The sequence below is a fragment of the Ranitomeya variabilis genome, chromosome 5 (genome assembly GCF_051348905.1).
Source record: "Ranitomeya variabilis isolate aRanVar5 chromosome 5, aRanVar5.hap1, whole genome shotgun sequence".
Classification (NCBI taxonomy): Eukaryota; Metazoa; Chordata; class Amphibia; order Anura; family Dendrobatidae; genus Ranitomeya; species Ranitomeya variabilis.
In genome coordinates, this window is record NC_135236.1 from 262845805 (window position 1) to 262867380 (window position 21576).

The following is a 21576-nucleotide window of genomic DNA, read 5'->3' on the forward strand; positions in this document are numbered from 1 at the left end:
GGCTCTCGGCAGATGTCATTGGAACCATGATCAGAGCACGGAAACCAGCCTCTGCCAAGATTTATTACCGTACCTGGAAAGCTTTCTTTACCTGGTGCGAATCTCGTGGCCAGATCCCACTCCCTTATTCCATACCCAAAGTACTTGGTTTTCTCCAATCGGGTCTGGAGGCCAGGCTGTCCTTGGGCTCGCTTAAGAGCCAGGTGTCAGCCCTCTCAGTGCTTTTCCAAAGGCGCATTGCTACCAAGCCGCAAGTAAGGACTTTCCTTCAGGGGGTTTCCCGATTGGTTCCCCCCTACAGACGACCACTAGAAACGTGGGACCTCACCCTGGTCCTGACAGCATTGCAGGAACCACCCTTCGAACCTCTTAAGGAGGTCCCGCTCCGCCTTCTTTCCCAGAAGGTGGTTTTCCTGGTGGCAATCACCTCGCTACGCAGGGTGTCTGAACTGACAGCACTTTCCTGCAGACGGCCTTTCCTGGCATTTCACCAGGACAAGGTAGTTCTTCGTACGGTCCCATCCTTCCTCCCGAAGGTTGTGTCCGACTTCCACCTCAATGAGGAAATTTCACTACCATCCCTTTGTCCGGTTCCGGTTCATAGAGTGGAGAAGGCTCTGCATACGCTTGACCTTGTCAGGGCTTTGCGTATATACATGTCTAGGACTGCGTCCTTCCGGAGGTCTGATTCCCTTTTCCTCCTTCCGGAAGGCGGCCACAAGGGTATGCCAGCTTCCAAAGCTACTCTTGCCAGGTGGATCAAATCCACCATACAAGAGGCGTATCGCCTTAAGAATTCTCCTCTTCCAGCCGGCATTACGGCACACTCTACACGGGCGGTAGGGGCCTCCTGGGCCATTCGGCACCAGGCTTCGGCACAACAAGTGTGTAAGGCGGCCACTTGGACTAGCTTACACACGTTTACTAAACACTACAGGGTTCATACCCAGTCCTCAGCGGACGCGAGCCTGGGTAGACGTGTCCTGCAGGCGGCGGTGCCCTAAGTGTACGGGCCTGTCTGCACAATATTCGTCCATTGCTTCCCACCCAGGGACTGCTTTAGGACGTCCCATGGTCCTGTGTCCCCCAATGAGGCGACAGAGTAAAGGAGATTTTTGTGTACTCACCGTAAAATCTCTTTCTCTTAGCCTCTAATTGGGGGACACAGCTCCCACCCTGTTGCCCTTTCCGGGCTGTTGTAACTGTTGAGTTCTCATATTGTTTCTTGAGCTCGTACATAGTTGCCTTCTTACAGGCATAATTATGTTATTCATGTTACGTTCCTCCTACTGCTTTTGCACAAAACTGGAGAAGGCTGATGCCGTCCAGGGGTGTATACTGCACAGGAGGAGCCACAGTTAATCTTTTTCAGATTATGCATAGTGTCGCCTCCTAGTGGACAGCAGCATAACACCCATGGTCCTGTGTCCCCCAATTAGAGGCTAAGAGAAAGAGATTTTACGGTGAGTACACAAAAATCTCCTTTTTCCTTCCACATTCCATTAATTCCTGTGATGCACCAGAATGGTTAATTAAACTTCTTAAATGTGGGTTTGAGCACCTTGAGGGGTGCAGTTTTTAGGATGGTGTCAATTTTGGGTGTTTTCTGTCATATAGGCCTCTGAAAGTCACTTCCAATGTGAGGTGATCCCTAAAAAAAAAATGGTTTTGTAAATGATGTTGGAAAAATGAGAAATCGCTGGTTAACAACAAAACAGTCTCAGAATCAGTGGGATCTGTTGAAGCTTTCAAATAAAGTGGCGCTGGTTAGAATTGTAAAATTTGGCTTGGTCATTAAGTTTAAATCAGGTTTGCAGGTGAAGGGGTTAAGGGAAAATTTTCCCTGATGGCAAAAATTTCTAGATAGTTTAGTTATTCTTCCAGTAAGGGCATACATTCTGTATGCGGTTTACATTGGCTTATCTTTTAATAGATGGAGTGAAGAATGCTATACTGGAATTATGACACCGGTATCATCAGAGCATAAGAGTCCAGTTAGCTGTACTGAATTGGGCCCATCAGTGCACCTTAGCAAGCACCAATCAACTGTTTAACAAATCCATTGGTATTTGGTTACTGCTGGGTTTCAACAGGCCAATAAATAATAATGGGGACACAACGATCACTTAGGCCATTGTTTTGTCCCCATACAGTAGGATGTTATCAGCTGCACATGCTCTGATTACACGGCTGATGTCCAGGCGATAATAGTGACTTTGTTTTGATCATTCACCTGGTGATTGCTGGAATATTTACGTGATCCGCTAATTGGATCTGAGTGTTCCTACATGATAAATGCTCCATGAAGCAGGAGAGCCATATATACTAACACTGAGTGTTCAGCTCGTACTGGCTGTTAGAACTTTCTGGTCTGTAATTGAATGTTCTTGATGTCGATACTGTTCATATTAGCGTAGACGTGCTTGAATGCATTTTATGAGAAGTGCAATAAACCTCTAGAATAAAAAGATGCAAAATGTTCTTGATGAGAAAAACATGTTCTCCCTGTATGATTGTTTCCATGTGATGAACAGATATGTGAATGGTCATGCAAAGAAACATTACGAGGAAGCTCAAACACCACTGCCCAACCACAAGCAACAAGAAAAGGTAGAGAAAGAGAAAACCCAGCACACGGTGTGTATGGACTGCAGCAGCTACAGCACATATTGGTGAGGATCAGCATTTTTCATACACTCTTCCTAAAGTGAATGTCTCATTATTATTATTATTATTTATGTTAGTGGTTACGTCAAGTTGAAGGGTTGTTCCAAAGTTATCCCCTTTACATGTCTTACTGATTGGTGGGGGCTTGACAGTGGGGACCACCTATTGATTTCAAGATCAAGACTGAAATCCAGGCTTTCAGAGCCCTGACTGGAATGGAGTGGAGTTGCATACGATCAATCTTCACACCGCTGATTGTCTAAAATGTCAGAAAAAGGAGGGCACAGAGCATGGCTATTTTCAACAGCCATAAGAGGAGGGGAGAAGAGAGGGGGCAAGCACAGCTAAGGAGAGTGTGCTATGGAAACTGCGAGAAACAGGACAGCCGTCTATGTACAGGGATTGCATAGGTTCTAAACCTGCAGGGGCTAATATTAATGGGATTACTCTGACCCAAAGTGACCTGTGGAACGTTTCAACCTCTTGTGACTGCTTTCAAGATTTTAGATAGTACTGTAACAAAAATAAAAATGTATATAATTTTTTTTTCAATCCATGTCTATTTTGCTGCTTTCAGTTACCGTTGTGATGACTTTGTGATTAATGACACAAAGTTATGTTTGGTGCAGAAAGTTCGGGAACACTTGCAAAATTTGGAAAAGTAAGTAGAAAATTAAAACCTTTTTTTTTTCCCTAGTCTTTAGCTGCATTTACAGAGTAGAACATGAAATTTATCCCAAGACAAAAGTTGATTATGCAGCTTTTAACATTGATTGGAGTATGGCTATACTGGACAAGCCATGTATAGGTTTTTAGCTTCTGCATGTGAATGGTCTTCATTCACTAACAGTAATCCAATAGCTTTATAATAGTGAGAAAGTGAAGAAATGATATGCTGCTGATTGCAGGTAGTGTGGGGAAAACAAATGAAAGAAGGGACCAGATTCTGAGGAAAAATGTAGGCATGGAGAATTGAGGAAATATAGATTAATGAAGTGATGTGTGGCTAGAAATATTCTATACATAAAAAGTTAGATATAATAAGCATTAATTTACCCTCAATTTGTATACCCCTTTAAGAAACATTTGAAAACACTGCCATTTTGTGGTATTCATAAGCAGGGTAAAAGAGCTCCGTGCACAACATATATGAAATCAACCTGCTTAATTGGAATTTGTTCGTCGGGATATTGCTCCTTAAACTACTTATATGTGCATGTAGGTCTTTGAAAGTCAAGTTCAGCAATACCTTTGTATGGCCAGTTCGTTTTGTAACCAAGAAATCAATGCTTGAATTGGCTATTGTAGATCTGAAACCTCTGTACTCCAGCTCCTTTCCCTGCCCAACACCGCTACTCTTCTGCTTGAATTAAGTCACGCAGCGTAGAGGCTGTCCGTTACACTGGACAGTGAATAGAGCTGGAGTGACAGAGGCTTCAGAACTTCAATAGATCTTCAGCCTCACTGGCATATCAATTCAAACATTGATTTTTCATTAACACAGGAACAGACTGGCTATGTGACTGTATTTCTGGACTTGTCATTGAAAGAGTTATATTTACATATAAAAGAGGATGAGGTGGGTGAAATTTAAAGCCCCTAGGATAGCAGTGACCTTCTCTGGCTCATGTCATGAATCGTATGAAATCTGTATTAAGGTGGCAGTAATTGCAGTAGGATAGTCAATAGGTTTTGTTTCTGAGTGGACCTGTCAGTAATTGTATCTTTTGTCAGCTCTGCATTCACAGTAGAAAGGCATAGGAAGAGAAAGTTATTGGATAATCCGTCACTGAATAAAAAAACACTCAAAATAAATGTAAGTAATTGGACTATCTTGCTGACCTTGTTCATTTTCTGTTGTATTTGTTTTTATTACATTCTGAGAAGGTTATCAAAGAGATAAAAGGATCATACAGAAATGTACGTTCCCTTTTGTATGGTTTTTGGCAAGGTGTATCATTTAGAATTCTAGTCTTTTAATGAGAGATATAGAGTAATCTAACATGTTCCATTTTTTGGTGATGCCGCCAGAGACAGATGCTTGGAAGCAAATCCTCCATCCTTTTTTTTTTCTAATGAGACAAAGCTTCGGTGTACTGCCCTTTAGCCCACACTGACTGCTGTGAGATGAAAGGTGTTAGTAAGCACACTCATCTCTGCAGGATTGTCATTATGTGTCTCACACAGGAGAAAGCCTGCTCTAAGCTATTGGAGTGTGTTATTTTTTTTTTTCTTCCCTCCTTGTTTTGCTGCCACCTATGTTTGGTCAACGTTGTGCAGGGAAAGAAGTACCCCTGTATTTCATGTGAAATCGCAGTTTTGGAGCACCTTTTCTTATAATTCTGTTATATTCCTCTGTTACACCTCCTAGAAATGTATAAATGAATTGTCAACTGGCCATTACCTTTCCTTCGTTTTTTAAAGGTGGGCTTCACAGTACAGACCACAATGTCTATGAGGTTGTAAAGTTCAGGGGCAGCCGGTCTGTGCATCTCTGTCCGTTCCTCCTACCACAAAACATGCGTGTGTGATTCCGGCCTTATCATGTCTTCACAGTCTGTAGGGACACCCCTAGAAAACTGGTGACTCCTAGTTGTCAATTTCTTCATAACTTAGAAGGCATAACAGAAAAACCACACAATGCAGAGCAAGAAAAGTATTTACCAAAATGTATATGTCGGGGGAACGGACAGGTCCTCTATAACGGCATGATTAGTACAACATAGGTTTACTGTAATAACATTCCTTTATGTGTCACTGGTCCCCTTAGACCCCAGTCCAGAGCTTCTCATCCAGCCAAATCAGTTCTCATGCTTCGCACTGACGAGGGCCAACAGCCCGAAACACCGTGTCTGCGGATTGAGATACTGATTTGGCTTTTATCCTAAGTCATATTGCACGACTCGTTAAAGGGTTGATTGTGACTTGTAGGATCGCTACTGCCAACAGGTGGCGCTATAGAGTTTAAGTCCTTTTTTTTCTCAGAAGAGGCAATTTGCATATATGTGTCACTGTAATCTATATATGGAAACATTCCCACATTCAATTTGTACTTAATGATTTTCCTTTATTCACAAGGGAAGTACCTCTGCAATTTGTGCCACTGGTTTACGAAATTTGGGAAATACCTGTTTTATGAATGCAATACTCCAGTCGCTAAGGTAAAGAGAAGCTGATTTATCATATTTTGGTGTAGACAAGCCATACAGGATCTGTACAGATCAGCGTGTCTTGGCTTACAAAACTTTGTGCTGAATCACAGCAGCCTGTTTTAGATTAAAACCAGCTCAGCGATCAGCTGAATCCCCCAATATAAACTGTTAACCTGGGAGCTGCAGATGATGGTATGTTTTTCCAAGTTGTGTTATTATATGATGAGCCAAAAATTGCATGGATTGAACGGGACACCAGAGCTATAGCCATATCTCTTAAGTATAATATACACAAGATACTTATACCATGTACCCTTATTTGCTAACCTATATCATCCTAAAAAAGCAATTCCTCAAAGGAGTGAAGTGTAAGCCAAAGAAAAACAGGTACATCACATCTTCATTAATACACCTAAAATGAAATACACAGCTTACACAAGAATACAGATAGGATGGGAAAAATCTGGACAACAATATACTCCCTGCAATGTCAATGGCTGGCACAAGATGGCAGTGTATAACCACATGTGAAAAAAAGCCATAAGTATTAATGCATTGTCAAGAAGAAACAATAGAAGAAGGTAGTCCTGGGGTAATAAAGTAAAATCAAGGGATATAAGATACCATTCGACTCCACAAACATGTCTGGGGTCCCAAAATAATTCTCTCCAGAAAGGTGATAACACTAGAAAAAAGGTAGTAAACACCCCTTGAATAGGCACATAAATAAGTTACCATAATACAATTACAAGTTGCCTTAAGGTACCGTCACACTCAGCAACTTTGCAAAGAGAACGACAACGATCCGTGACGTTGCAGTGTCCTGGATAGCGATCTCGTTGTGTTTGACACGCAGCAGCGATCTGGATCCCTCTGTGCCATCGCTGGTCGGAGCTAGAAGTCCAGAACTTTATTTCGTCGCCAGGTCGGCGTGCATCGTCATGTTTGACATCAAAAGCAACAACGCCAGCAACGAGCATAGGGGGCGTCGCAGCGTCTCCTTCTAGCCAGTCGGTACACTCCGGCTGTTTAACATGGAGCTAACAACCAGTGAGAACGAGAAGTGAGTCGCCGTTACATCACTGGATCGCTCCTGCATCGTTCTGGAGTTGCTGTGTTTGACATCTCTACAGCGACCTAAACAGCGACGCTCCAGCGATCTAGTTTAGGTCGGCTCGTTGTCTATATCGCCGCAGCGTCGCTGAGTGTGACGGTACCTTAAATACAGTCAAAGTGTTATAAGTTAGAACAGGGAGCCAGGTACACACCACACCCGATGCAGCTTTCTCTTGGAAAGCTTCGTCCAAGGTTCAGTGTTCTGGTATAATGGTTTCCCCCCTACTTTATCTATTTGCCTATGTATTTTATCTGAGCATCTTTTGTGTTTCTGCAGCAACATTCAACAGTTTAGCTGCTATTTCATAGAGCTGCCAGCAGTAGAGCTGCGGAATGGGAAAACAGCGGGACGGCGGACTTACCACACAAGGAGTCAAGGGGAAGTTAATGTGTGAGTTCTATCTGAGTTTATAATATTATCCGTTACTTGTAGGATGGACTAATATGATCATCTAAACCAGGGCTTTTCTCTGGTTGTCTTTCCAGCCAAAACACGGTGATGCCTGGGCTTCATGAGGTAAAAATAAATATAGAGAACCTCAGTACCGACAACAATTAAATAGATCATTCATACTAGCAAAAAAAATCAGGTTTATTGTCAGATCTGGCACCAAAACAACGTTTCGACCTGTGAGAGGTCTTCGATCATCTGTGATATACAAACATATCTACCTCATCTAGCCCTCTCCACTCCTTCCTCCTTTTTTCCTAATCGTTCCTACTATACTTTTTATCATCCTTATTTGTTTGAATAATTCTGTGGAACAATTTTTACTGTGTAATTTTTTGTTTTGGATATCCTGTTCCGTTCTTATCCTACATATGTTTTTATACCACAATTGGCACTGTATATATATGACATGTTTAGTTGTTGGTAATTGTTTTTCATATGTTGGTAAACCACAGATGTCCTTGACAAAGATCTCTCCCAGGTCGAAACGATGGATGCTATCTGTTCCTTATCTTTGGTGCCGGATCAGATAAGAAATCAGATTTTTTTTTTTTCTCTTTGCAAGCAAGAATACTCTATTTAATTTGTGTCCGTGCTTAGGTTCTCCCAAAACACCACTACTTTTATAGCAGTGTCCTGGCTTCATGTTATCTAAATACCTGGGCTTCATAATGTGTCAGTCTGTGGTGCTGAATCTATTTTATGAAAATGGGTCTATTCAACATACTGTTTTTATTCATTGCTAGAAGTATCCATGTATAAATGCTGGCTGTTGGATCATATAAACTTGTTTGCTTGATATATTGAGTCATTCTTATTTAAAGTGAAAATATGTGGTCGGAGCGTTTTTATAACCTGAAATACTTTTGTTTTTCAGGTCATTAGTTGAAGAGTTCAGAAAGACTTTGTGCTCATTGTGGCAGGGTAGCCAGACTGCATTCAGTCCAGAATCTTTATTCTACGTCGTATGGAAAATCATGCCAAGCTTCAGGTAATTTTGGCATTTATGGTAATCAACATCTTACAGACTGAATAAATATAAAGCATTTACTTATATGTTGCATATAGTAACTAGTAGACTTCTCTTGTCTTACTCAAGCACAGATTTATCTTAACAAATATTCAGTGAAAGATGAGGGGCAGCATCCTGAAACAGTGTCTGCAAGTTGAGATTCTGGTTTGGCTTTTTATCATAAGTAATATTGCAAGGGGTCCATATTGACTTTAACCCCTTCCTTTGTGGACTTCGGCGCTGAGCTCACATCTTTCCTGGCACATGTCAGCTGTTTTGAAAAATTAAGAAAGTAAAAAAAAATAAATAAAATATTAAAAAAAAAAATTAAAATCACACTCCTTCGCCCCATTCAAAATAAAGCAATAATAAAAAAAAAATCAAACATACACATTTGGTATCGCCGTGTTCAGAATCGCCTGATCTATCAAGCTATAAAAATAGTTAACCCCATCTGTAAACGGCGTAACGAGAAAAAAATAATTACCTTTTTTTGGTCGCCGCTACATTGCAATAAAATGCAGTAATGGGCGATCAAAAGATCTTATATACACCAAAATGGTATCAATAAAAATGTCAGCTCGGCGCGCAAAAAATAAGCCTTCACCCAATCCGAGATCACGAAAAGTGGAGACCCTACGGGTATCGGAAATTGGTGCCATTTTTTTTTCCTACCAAAGTTTGAATTATTTTTTTCTCCAGTCACCTTCCACGACAGCCAGGGCCGTATTTAGAGTTTATGCTGCCCTAGGCACTTTTAGTGCTGCCTCCCCCTTTGGTGAGTATGACACTATCGGTAGTGACTTTGGCAACAATCGCTGATGTGAAAGTAGCCTTTTGCAGCAGATCCTTCAGTTTTTCCGCATCTGCCGCATAACGGATCACTTACGGCAACACTACGTTCGGCCTCATTCATTCCCTATGGGATTTGTGGTCATTTGCAGCACTTGCCGCAATCTGGCAAATGCGGTATCATACCTCTCAACTTTTGAAGAAGGGAAAGAGGGACAAAGTTTGTGGTGCGCTACGGCAAATTTTAGGCCATGCCTCTGACCACACCCATTTCACAACTAGTCACACCCATATCCACGCCCCAACCACACCCATTTAGTACTGCTGATCACACTGTTTCATAAACAATAATTATAAACAAAAAAATATGGCCACACAGTTCTCCATACTGTATAACGACCCCACATGATGCTCAATACTGTATAATGGCCCCACATGATGCTGCGTACAGTATAATGGCCACACAGTTCTCTATACTGTATAATGGCCACACAGTGCTCCATATTGTATAATGGCCACACAGTGCACCATACTGTATATTGACCACACAGTGCCCCATACTGTATAATGGCCACACTTAATGCTCCATACTGTATAATGGCCACACATGATGCTCAATACTGTATAATGGCCACACAGTGCTCTATACTGTATAATGGCCACACATGATGCTCCATACTGTGTAATGGCCACACATGATGCTCAATACTGTATAATGGCCACACATGATGCTCCATACTGTATAAAGGCCACACAGTGCTCTATACTGTATAATGGCCACACATGATGCTCCATACTGTATAATGCCCCCCCTGCCATCTTGTATGCATGGCTCATCTCCCCCCCTCCATCCTGTATGCATGGCTCATCTCCCCCTCCCATCCTGTATGCATGGCTCATCTCCCCCTCCCATCCTGTATGCATGGCTCATCTCCCCCTCCCATCCTGTATGCGTGGCTCTGCTCCCCCTCCTCCCATCTTTGTATGCGTGGCTCTGCTCCCCCTCCTCCCATCCTTGTATGCGTGGCTCTGCTCCCCCTCCCATCTTTGTATGCGTGGCTCTGCTCCCCCCTCTCCCATCCTTGTATACGTGGCTCTGGTCCCCCTCCCATCCTTGTATGCGTGGCTCCGTCCCCCCCTCCCATCCTTGTATGCGTGGCTCTGCTCCCCCTCCTCCCATCTTTGTATGCGCGGCTCTGCTCCCCCTCCTCCCATCTTTGTATGCGTGGCACTGCTTCCCCTCCTTCCATCCCTGTATGCGTGGCTCCGTTCCCCCCACCTCCTCCCATCCTTGTATGCATGGCTCCGTCCCCCCCCCATCCTTGTATGCGTGGCTCCGTTCCCCCAACCTCCTCCCATCTTTGTATGCGTGCCTCCGTTCACCCCACCTCCTCCCATTCTTGTATGCGTGCCTCCGTTCCCCCTCCCCCCCTTCTCCCATCCTTGTATGCGTGCCTCCGTTCCCCCTCTTCTCCCATCCTTGTATGCGTGGCTCCGTTCCCCCCACCTCCTCCCATCCTTGTATGCGTGCCTCCTTTTCCCCCCCCTCCTCCCATCCTTGTATGTGTGGCTCTGTTCCCCCCACCTCCTCACATTGTTGTAAGCGTGCCTCCGTCCCCCCCCCCCTCCCATCCTTGTATGCGTGGCTCCGTTCTCCCCCCTCCTCCCATCCTTGTGTGCGTGCCTCCGTTCCCCCCCTCCCATCCTTGTTTGCATGGCTCCGTTCCCCCCTCCTCCCATCCTTGTATGCGTGGCTCCGTTCCCCCCCACCTCCTCCCATTCTTGTATGCGTGCCTCCGTTCCCCCTCCCCCCTTCTCCCATCCTTGTATGCGTGGCTCCGTTCCCCCCACCTCCCATCCTTGTATGCGTGCCTCCTTTCCCCCCCTCCCATCCTTGTATGCGTGGCTCCGTTCCCCCCTCCTCTCATCCTTTTTATGCGTGGCTCCGTTCCCCCCCCTCCCATCCTTGTATGCGTGGCTCCGTTCCCCCAACCTCCTCCCATCCTTGTATGCGTGCCTCCGTTCCCCCCCCTCCCATCCTTGTTTGCATGGCTCCGTTCCCCCCCCTCCTCCCATCCTTGTATGCGTGGCTCCGTTCCCCCACCTCCTCCCATTCTTGTATGCGTGCCTCCGTTCCCCCTCCCCCCTTCTCCCATCCGTGTATGCGTGGCTCCGTTCCCCCACCTCCCATCCTTGTATGCGTGTCTCCTTTTCCCCCCCCTCCTCCCATCCTTGTATGCGTGGCTCCGTCCCCCCCCCTCCCATCCTTGTATGCGTGGCTCCGTTCCCCCAACCTCCTCCCATTCTTGTATGCGTGCCTCCGTTCCCCCCCCTCCTCCCATCCTTTTATGCGTGCCTCCGTTCACCCCCCTCCCATCCTTGTTTGCATGGCTTTGTTCCCCCCCCCCTCCTCCCATCCTTGTATGCGTGGCTCCGTTCCCCCCCACCTCCTCCCATTCTTGTATGCGTGCCTCCGTTCCCCCTCCCCCTTCTCCCATCCTTGTATGCGTGGCTCCGTTCCCCCCACCTCCTCCCATTGTTGTATGCGTGCCTCCGTTCCCCCCCTCCTCCCATCCTTGCATGCGTGCCTCCTTCCCCCCCTCCTCCCATCCTTGTATGCGTGGCTCCGTTCCCCCCCTCCCATCCTTGTATGCGTGGCTCCGTTCCCCCCTCCTCTCATCCTTTTTATGCGTGGCTCCGTTCCCCCCCCCCCTCCCATCCTTGTATGCGTGGCTCCGTTCCCCCAACCTCCTCCCATCCTTGTATGCGTGCCTCCGTTCCCCCCCTCCCATCCTTGTTTGCATGGCTCCGTTCCCCCCCTCCTCCCATCCTTGTATGCGTGGCTCCGTTCCCCCACCTCCTCCCATTCTTGTATGCGTGCCTCCGTTCCCCCTCCCCCCTTCTCCCATCCGTGTATGCGTGGCTCCGTTCCCCCACCTCCCATCCTTGTATGCGTGTCTCCTTTTCCCCCCCCTCCTCCCATCCTTGTATGCGTGGCTCCGTCCCCCCCCCTCCCATCCTTGTATGCGTGGCTCCGTTCCCCCACCCTCCTCCCATTCTTGTATGCGTGCCTCCGTTCCCCCCCCTCCTCCCATCCTTTTATGCGTGCCTCCGTTCACCCCCCTCCCATCCTTGTTTGCATGGCTTTGTTCCCCCCCCCCTCCTCCCATCCTTGTATGCGTGGCTCCGTTCCCCCCACCTCCTCCCATCCTTGTATGCGTGGCTCCGTTCCCCCCACCTCCTCCCATTCTTGTATGTGTGCCTCCGTTCCCCCTCCCCCTTCTCCCATCCTTGTATGCGTGGCTCCGTTCCCCCCACCTCCTCCCATTGTTGTATGCGTGCCTCCGTTCCCCCCCTCCTCCCATCCTTGTATGCGTGCCTCCTTCCCCCCCTCCTCCCATCCTTGTATGCGTGGCTCCGTTCCCCCCCTCCCATCCTTCTTTGCATGGCTCCGTTCCCCCCCTCCTCCCATCCTTGTATGCGTGCCTCCGTTCCCCCTCCCCCCTTCTCCCATCCTTGTATGTGTGGCTCCGTTCCCCCCACCTCCCATCCTTGTATGTGTGCCTCCTTTTCCCCCCCTCCTCCCATCCTTGTATGCGTGGCTCCGTTCCCCCCTCCTCCCATCCTTTTATGTGTGGCTCCGTTCCCCCCACCTCCCATCCTTGTATGCGTGCCTCCTTTCCCCCCCTCCTCCCATCCTTGTATGCGTGGCTCCGTTCCCCCCTCCTCCCATCCTTTTATGCGTGGCTCCGTTCCCCCCCTCCCATCCTTGTATGCGTGGCTCCCCCGTCCTCCTTCTCCTCCCCGCCCGTCATACTCACCCTCCTGTCATACTCGCCCTCCTCACAGCGCGCTGAACGGACTCTTCCTCCTGCACCTCTGTCCCGACTCCCGGAGCCGGAGCTTCTTCCTGTCTGAGCGGTCACATGATACCGCTCATTAAGGTCATGAATATGCGTCCATATTCATCATCTTAATGAACGGTACCATGTGACCACTGTGAGCACAGGAGTTGCTGCCAGCGCTGAGACCAGGCACCGCTGGAGGAGGGTGAGTATATAGTCTTTGGGGAGGTGGTGGGTGGGGAGGGTTCAGGGGGGAGGGTGGGTGGACCCCAGCCTTAAAAAAAAAAAACAACAACAAAACAAACAAAAAAAAAACCTTGCTCAGGTGCCGCCCCCCGCATCCTGGCGCCCTAGGCACGTGCCCTCACGTGCCTAGTGGCAAATACGGCACTGATGACAGCAGCATTGGAGGATGTCTCCCTGCCCTAATGGGGGACAGAAAACACAAAAGAGGTTAAATACCCCTCCCTTTCCTACAACCTCCAGTGTTTTTCCTTTTCCCTATGGGGCATAAAGAGGTTTCTTATGGTGCTGCCGTGGCCGGCGATTGGGAGCACCTTAATGGATTTCTTGCCACTATGCCTGGCAGCTGAGGTCAGGGGCGCCGCTCTCCTCTAAAGAAGTTGCTCCCGTCTCCATATTGCATGTGACTCAGGACCCCCTTCCCGCCCCTCCTGCACCTCCTCAGCAGGGTAAAGCGGGGCGGTGACGTGCCGGCCGCGGTCCTCTTGCAGCTCCCCGGCATCCTCTTCCCTCCGTGCAGCTGATCCCGGAGTTTGCGCGCACCAGATGTGACATCAGCGAACTTCCGGTTTACCACCCTATGCGTTCCACGGTGGGGTGCACACGCTTCCAGTTTTCTCTGGGACAGCGGATATGTTTGGGGCGTTCCTTGAGTTCCTCCTAGGGAAACCTGAGGGAAGAGGGGCACAGAATTACGCTGGGACCTCAATTTATTTAAATCCTGCTCTAAGGAGGGTGCCTCTCTCTCGAGCTTACTAAGACTAAGATAGTCCTGGGAAACCTCTACTAATCTGCTCAAAACGAACGTGGCCTCGACGTGCATTGCCAGATCTCTATTCCTTTGGCTGCACACATTGGAGGATCAACCTTACTCAGGGGACCTCCAGGGAGGAGCTTCTTGACTCCCTCCATGTCCTTCAGAAAGCCACGGGATTCCTGGCTGATGATATCCTAGAAAAAGCTACAGATAAAAAGAAATTGCTTCCCAAACAAAAAAGTTCTAGGAAACAGTTTTCACTATATTTACTATATCCTGAATTGATTCATAGCAAATGAATTTATTTTGCCTCATCTTTAACTCTTTAGGGGCTACCAGCAGCAAGATGCTCATGAATTCATGCGTTATTTGTTGGACCATTTGCATCTAGAACTTCAGGGGGACTCTGACGGCTCCAGTCAATCTCTCATGTCACAGGAAACCTCCAACCGATCCTCGAGCAGCAAGTGCTGTATGTAAGTGTCTTCCATGCAGTTATAGAACATTAAATTATCCAACCTTTGCTAGAAATTGATAAAGGTAGTGTGACCATTTTGAACGTTTGCTGATCAAGTTTCGGTCTTGTATTTTGACCCTGAGCATGCACTAACCTGCATATTTCCGTAAAATCCCTTTCATGTAGCCTTCATTGGGAAAACAGCACCATGCCTTTTCTTCTTCTTGTCCTTTTTTGAATTTGTATTTGTAATTTTTTTTTTCTGCTTTTTCTACAGCTTCTCGCACTAACTGAATAGTTTAATACCATTAGAAGAGTGTAGCCTGCTGAGGAACTGAGTTGTTTTTTTTTTTCTTTTAAGGTTGTAATTCTTAGTGTCAGTCTCCTGGCGGCAGCAGTGTGCACCCCAAGCTTCCTTTGTCCCCCAGTGAAGCACCCAGGAAACTTGTAGCTTATGATAGCTAATCGCTCACACCACCCTACAAATTATAGGAGGAGGCTTTCTGCTACACATGTTTACATCACCTACCTAGCCTTGTGGTTTCTCACTGCCCCCTCCTTAGTGCTTTTTAATTATTTCTGTAGCAAGATGATTACTAGATTGTTTTCATCTTGTATATTGCAGCAATGGAGCAAACACCGTGGTAACGTCTATATTTGGGGGTATTCTGCAGAATGAAGTCAACTGCCTAATTTGTGGAACAGAATCTAGGAAATTTGACCCATTTCTAGGTATGTTTACTGCAGGTTGGCATTGAAGGGGTTGACTGGGACATATAATCGAGCTATTTAAAAGATAGGTAATTAATATGCGATTGGTGGGGGTTTGACACCGTACACCCCCACTAATGACCTGATATTTGCTTCAGTGGCAGCCGGATGTAGACCATGTGTGGAGCTGAACTCAAGTGCTCAGTACATTGTTTGGTTGCCTCTTTCAGGTCCTGCTGGTTAGATCTCATTCAAGACTTCTGTGGTATTATTCTGTTCAAACTCTTTGTTTAAAAGGGACTTTAGGCTTTCGGTTTCATTTAACCCCTCAGTGACAGAGCCAATTTGGTACTTAGTGGTCAGAATCGTAAAAATTGGCTTGGTCATTGTCAATTTATGAGGATATAGCCCTGGAACGCTTCAACGTATCCCACTGATTCTGAGATTTTTTTGGTGACAATATTGTACTTCATGTTAGTGGTAAAATTTCTTCGATATACCTTGCGTTTATTTATGAAAAAACGAAAATTTGGCAAAAATTTTGAAAATTTTGCAGTTTTCAAACTTTTACTTTTTGTGCCCTTAAATCAGGGAGTCATATCGCACAAAATAGTTAATAAATACCATTTCCAACATGTCTACTTTACATCAGCACAATTTTGGAAACAATTTTTTTTGGGTAGGACATTATAAGGGTTAAAGGTTGACCAGCGATTTCTAATTTTTCCAACAAAATTTACAAAACCATTTTTTTGTTTTAGGGACCACCTCACATTTGAAGTGAGTAGAACAGAAAATGCCCAAAAGTGACACCATTCTAAAAACTGCACCTCTCAACCACATTCAAGAAGTTTATTAATCCTTCAGGTGCTTCACGAGAACTAAAGCAATGTGGAAGGAAAAAATGAACATTTTACTGTTTTCACAAAAAAATTTACTTTGGAACCAAACTTTTTTTATTTTCACAAGGGTATCAGGAGAAAAATTTGTTGTGCAATTTCTCCAGAGTACGCCGATACCCTGTATTTGGGTGCATGGCAGGGCTCAGAAGGGAGGGAGCACCGTTTGACTTTTTGAACACAAAATTGGCTGGAGTCAATGGCGAGTGACATGTCGCGTTTGGAGACCCCCTGATGTACTTAATCAATGGAAACCCCCCAATTCTAACTCCAACTTTAACACAGCCCTAATCCCTAACCCTTGCCCTAATGGTAAAATGGAAAAAAACAACACTTTTTTTTATTTTATAATTTGTACTTAACTAAGGGGGTGATAAAGGGGGGTTTGATTTACTTTTTTTTATTTATTTTGATCACTATGATAGACCCTATCACATTGATCAAAATGAACCAATAGAAAAAATCTCCTATTGTTCCTGGGTGCCGGCTGGCTGATGTAGGCGGGCGCCCACCATTTTCTAACCAGAGGAAGACGCTAATGGCCTGGGTACACAGCCGGAGGGACACTGCAGGTACCGGGGGGGCTTGGGAGACCCCATTTCTCTCTCCTCTGATGTGCTTGATCATATCAGAGGAGAGAGAAATAAATAGGAAATCAGACTTTTTTTTTTACGGTCGCTGTTATTTCGTGAATAACTGTGATCACAACACTGGGGTCGGTATAAACCCCTGGTAGCCGAGACCCCAGAGATTTTCCGACGCTGGGGGCGCTGTACACTTATTTCTCAGCGCCGTTAAAAAGCGTATCAGCGGTCATTAAGGGGTTAATGCTAACAGATTGGTGATCAAACGTTTTTAGGACTGTTGTTCTCCATTATCATCCTGTGTAAACTTACCGGAAATCGCCCAACGAATGAGCATATTGTTGGAGGAATCGATGATAGAACAGAATCGTCAGAATTGGCCCCTCAGAAATTGTGATTGAGGGGTGAATATGCCATCACTCTGATCACTACTTTTTTTCTCTTTATAGATCTTTCATTAGACATTCCTAGTCAATTCCGTAACAAACGAAAGAACCAAGAAAATGGACCAACATGTACTCTAAAAGGTATAGATTGCTATAGTTTGTCAATTATTTAATTGTAAATTCTAAATGTTTCAGCTTTCCAGGGGAAAACATGGCAGCTAATTTCACATTTACTGAGCAGTCATCTGTTTGGCACTGGGCATGTAACCAGCATTTTTTTTATAAAGTGTATTCAGCTTATGGCTTACATAGGTCTGCGCAGAACGGATTATTGCAATTACACTAGCGATAGTTAAGAAACCCCTGCAGGCATTGACCTTACTTGTTCACGGTGATTTATCTAGTTTAGTTAACTAAACCTGTGAAATAAAGTTGTAAGAGAGAAACATTGTGCTTTTATTAATATTACTATTAATGTGTTTTTAAAAACTTTCCATGAATTGGCCATGTTGGAGACACACTGAAGTATTACTAGAGTACATATGTATATAGAGTCTCATCTGTGTATAGTGTTGCGTCTTCCGTCTGATGAAAATAAATGTACTTTTTTGGTACTCAACCAGTGTTTTTTGCAAAACTGTCAAGTGAGAGATGGAAAAGAAAGGAATTTAGTATTTATTCAACTTATAAATACAGCAAACATAACCTAAACCAGACTGATACACGGGGCCCAGCCGATGAAGGCTTAGACGGGTTTCCCACTGGGAAGAAGAAAGCGTAGGGAGAAGGAGGAAAATAGCCATACTTACCACCAGAATCCACTCAATGCTTCAATGCTGCCACTTCGAAAGTCTCTTGGATCGGAAGTGATGATGTCACTACCACCAGTCACCTTGACCATTAGCCATCATGGCATAATTAGGCTTCAGCGGTCACGTAACTGTTGGTTGTGACTTTGCAACTTACAGACCAGGAAAGCAGTAGCTGGGGTTAAGTATAGATAACTCATCAGAAAGCAGGGTAGAAGCTGCTAGTAGGGTAGTGGAGTGGGGGTTGGGTATTGTAGGCCTTCCTGGAGAGAGGTGTGATTCCAGAGTACCGGTAGCTGAAAAACTCATGTAAAATTGATTTTATTAAAAGTAATTTATTTGAATAATGTCCTCTCCACTTTACTGTTTTGTTTTAAAGGGAACCTGTCGCCCCCAAAATCAAAGGTGAGCTAAGCCCACCAGCATCAGGGGCTTATCTACAGCATTCTGTAATGCTGTCGATAAGCCCCCGATGTATCCTAAAAGATGAGAAAAAGAGGTTAGATTAAACTCACCCAGGGGCGGTCCCGCTACGATGGGCGTCGAGGTCTGGTCCGGGGCCTCCCATCTTCTTACGATGACGTCCTCTTCTTGCATTCACGCTGCGGCTCTTGTCTGCCCTGTTGAGGGCAGAGCAAAGTACTGCAGTGAGCAGGCGCCGGGCCTCTTTGACCTTTCCCGGCGCCTGCGCACTGCAGTACTTTACTCTGCCCTCAACAGGGCAGACAAAGTACGCCGGAGCCACAGCGTGACTACAAGAAGAGGATGTCATTGTAAGAAGATGGAAGGCCCAGGACCGGACCGTGATGCCTATCGGACCGGACCGCAGCGGGTCCGACCCTGGGCGAGTATAATCTAACCTCTTTTTCTCATATTTCAGGATACATTGGGAGCTTATCTACAGCATTACAGAATGCTGTAGATAAGCCCCTGATGCTGGTGGGCATAGCTCACCTTCGATTTTGGGGGTGACAGGTTTCCTTTAATATAATAGTAACGGATCAGAAATATAGCTTTAGTTCATCTATTTATTTCTTGTGTTTTTTTTTTTTCTTCATATGTCACTATGCTGATCGTGGCTGTGCCGGGGCGACATACATTTATCAGTCTATGCTTTTGCAGTTATTATTATTATTTATTTATATAGCACCTTTCATTCCATGGTGCTGTACATGAGAAGGGGTTACATACAAATTACAGATATCACTTACAGTAAACAAACTAACACTCACAGACTTATACAGAGGGGAGAGGACCCTTCCCTTGCGGGATTACATTCTACAGGATGGTGGGGAAGGAGACAGTAGGTTGGTGGGTTACAGGTGCTCCGCTGTTTGTGAGGAGGCAGCGGGGTCAGTGCAGGCTGTAAGCTTTCCTGAAGAGGTGGGTTTTCAGGTTCCGTTTGAAGGATCCGAATGTGGTTGATAGTCGGACTTGTTGGGGCAAAGAATTCCAGAGGATGGGGGATATTCAGGAGAAGTCTTGGAGGCGGTTGGGTGAGGAGCGAATAAGTGTGGAGGAGTGAAGGAGGTCTTGGGAGGACCGGAGATTACGTGAGGGAAGATATCGGGAGATTAGTTCAGAGACGTATGGAGGAGACAGGTTATAGATGGCCTTGTAGGTCAGTATTAATAATTTGAACTGGATACGCTGAGGGAATGGGAGCCAGTGAAGAGATTTGCAGAGGGGAGAAGCAGAAGAGTAGCGCGGAGAGACATGAATTAGTTGGACAGCAGAGTTAAGGATGGACTAGAGGTGCGAGAGTGTTAGCAGGGAGGCCACAGAAAAGGATGTTGCAGTAGTCGAGGCGGGAGATGATGAGGGCATGCACAAGTATTTTAGTAGATTGAGGGTTGAGGAAAGGACGGATTCTGGAGATATTTTTGAGCTGGAGGCGACAGGAGGTGGAAAGGGCTTGGATGTGCGGTTTGAAGGACAGGGCAGAGTCATGGGTTACTCCGAGGCAGCGGACGTCCGATATGGGGGAAAGCGTGATGTTGTTAATTGTGATAGATAGGTTAGGTAAGGAAGATCTGTGAGATGGAGGAAAGATGAGGAGTTCAGATTTGTTCACATTGAGTTTCAGGAAGCGAGAGGAGAAGAAGGAGGATATGGCTGATAGACACTCTGGGATTCTGGACAGCAGAGAGGTGACATCTGGGCCAGAGAGGTAGATCTGAGTGTCATCAGCATAAAGGTTGTACTGTAATCCAAGGGACTTTGAGTTGCCCCAGGCCAAGTGTATAGATTGAGAAGAGTAGGGGTCTTAGAACAGAGCCTTTGGGGAACTCTAACAGAGAGAGGGTGGGATGAGGAGGTAGTGTGGGAGATGCTGAATGTGTGGTTGGAAGGTATGAGGAGATTCAGGATAGGGCGAGGTCTTTGATGCCAAAGGACGAGAGGATCTGTAGTAGGAGGCAGTGGTCTACTGTGTTGAAAGCAGAGGACAGGTCTAGGAGGAGGAGTATAGAGTACAGTCCGTTAGCTTTGGTTGTAAGTAGGTCGTTAGTAATTTTGGTCAGGGCTGTCTCATTGGAGTGATGGGGGTGGAAACCAGATTGTAGATTGTCAAAGAGCAAGTTAGATGAGAGGTGGGAGGAAAGTTGAGCGTGGACGTGCTGCTCCAGGAGTTTGGAAGCGAATGGGAGCAGCGATACTGGGCGATAGCTGGATATAGCGGTTTAGTCGAGGGTTGGCTTTTTAAGGATAGGCGTGAATGTGGCATGTTTGAAAGCAGAAGGGAAGGTACCAGAATTTAGCAGTAGGTTGAAGAGGTGGTTTAGGGATGAGATAAGAGTGGTGATGAGGTTGGGGAGGAGGTGAGGTGCGATTTGGAGAGGAGGCATTGGTGAGCGGAGGAGGGAGTTAAAGGTTTTGAATAACTGTTTGGGGTTGTAGGATAGGGAAGATACGAGGGTGGTGAAGTAGGTGGGTTTACCAGAGATGAGGGCAGATTTAAAAGCGAGTGTTGCCTGTTTGAATTCAGTGAAGTTGTTTGCAAATTTGTTTTCTTTCAACGCCGCTCTGCAACAATGGACACTTGCCGGAGATTTTAATGGTGTTACTGTGCCAGGGTTGTCTGTTGATATGTCGCACTCTGCCTTGTACGAGAGGGGCGACCTTGTCAATAGCTGATGCTAGAGTGGCATTGTAGAATGCAGTGGCACTATCTGTGTCGTGCAGTGAGAATATGGATGCCAGTGGTAGAATAGAGTCAGGGAGTTTGTGGGTGTCTAGGTGTGCAAGGTTTCTGCGGGGGTGCGCATGTTGCTGGACATGGGTGACAGCTGAGGAGGACAGGGATGAAAAAGTGAGTAGATGGTGGTCGGATAGAGGGAGAGGGGAGGTGGTGAAGTTAGATAGAAAGCAGAGACGGGTGAAGACCAGGTCTAATATATGTCCTTCTGTGTGGGTGGCTGAGGACCACTGAATAAGTCCAAAGGATGAAGTAAGAGACAGTAGTTTGGAGGCTGTTGACTGAAAGGTATCAGTAGGGATGTTGAAGTAGCCCATGATGATAGTGGGAATGTCATTGGAAAGAAAGTGAAGAAGCCAGATGGAGAATTGATCAATAAAGGCAGTGGCCGGGCCCGGAGGTCGGTATATGACGGCCACTTGGAGCTTGGAGGGAGAGTAGACGTGGACAGAATAGACTTCAAAAGAGGGGAGGATAAGGGAGGGTAGAAGTGGGATTG

At 46.0% G+C, this 21576-nt stretch overlaps 1 protein-coding gene across 4 annotated transcripts in view; it reads left to right on the forward strand.

Moving 5' to 3' along the window:
* The window catches only part of USP3 (ubiquitin specific peptidase 3), a 50528-nt gene that overhangs the window by 8708 nt on the left and 20244 nt on the right, over positions 1-21576 (forward strand). For all 4 annotated transcript variants that reach the window (XM_077264195.1, XM_077264196.1, XM_077264197.1 and 1 more), the window contains exons 3-11: positions 2535-2672; positions 3245-3328; positions 4402-4483; positions 5746-5828; positions 7213-7326; positions 8264-8377; positions 14365-14511; positions 15118-15224; positions 17136-17213. In XM_077264195.1, the coding sequence (XP_077120310.1) occupies positions 2535-2672; positions 3245-3328; positions 4402-4483; positions 5746-5828; positions 7213-7326; positions 8264-8377; positions 14365-14511; positions 15118-15224; positions 17136-17213 (947 nt within the window). The remainder of the gene's footprint in view (positions 1-2534; positions 2673-3244; positions 3329-4401; positions 4484-5745; positions 5829-7212; positions 7327-8263; positions 8378-14364; positions 14512-15117; positions 15225-17135; positions 17214-21576) is intronic.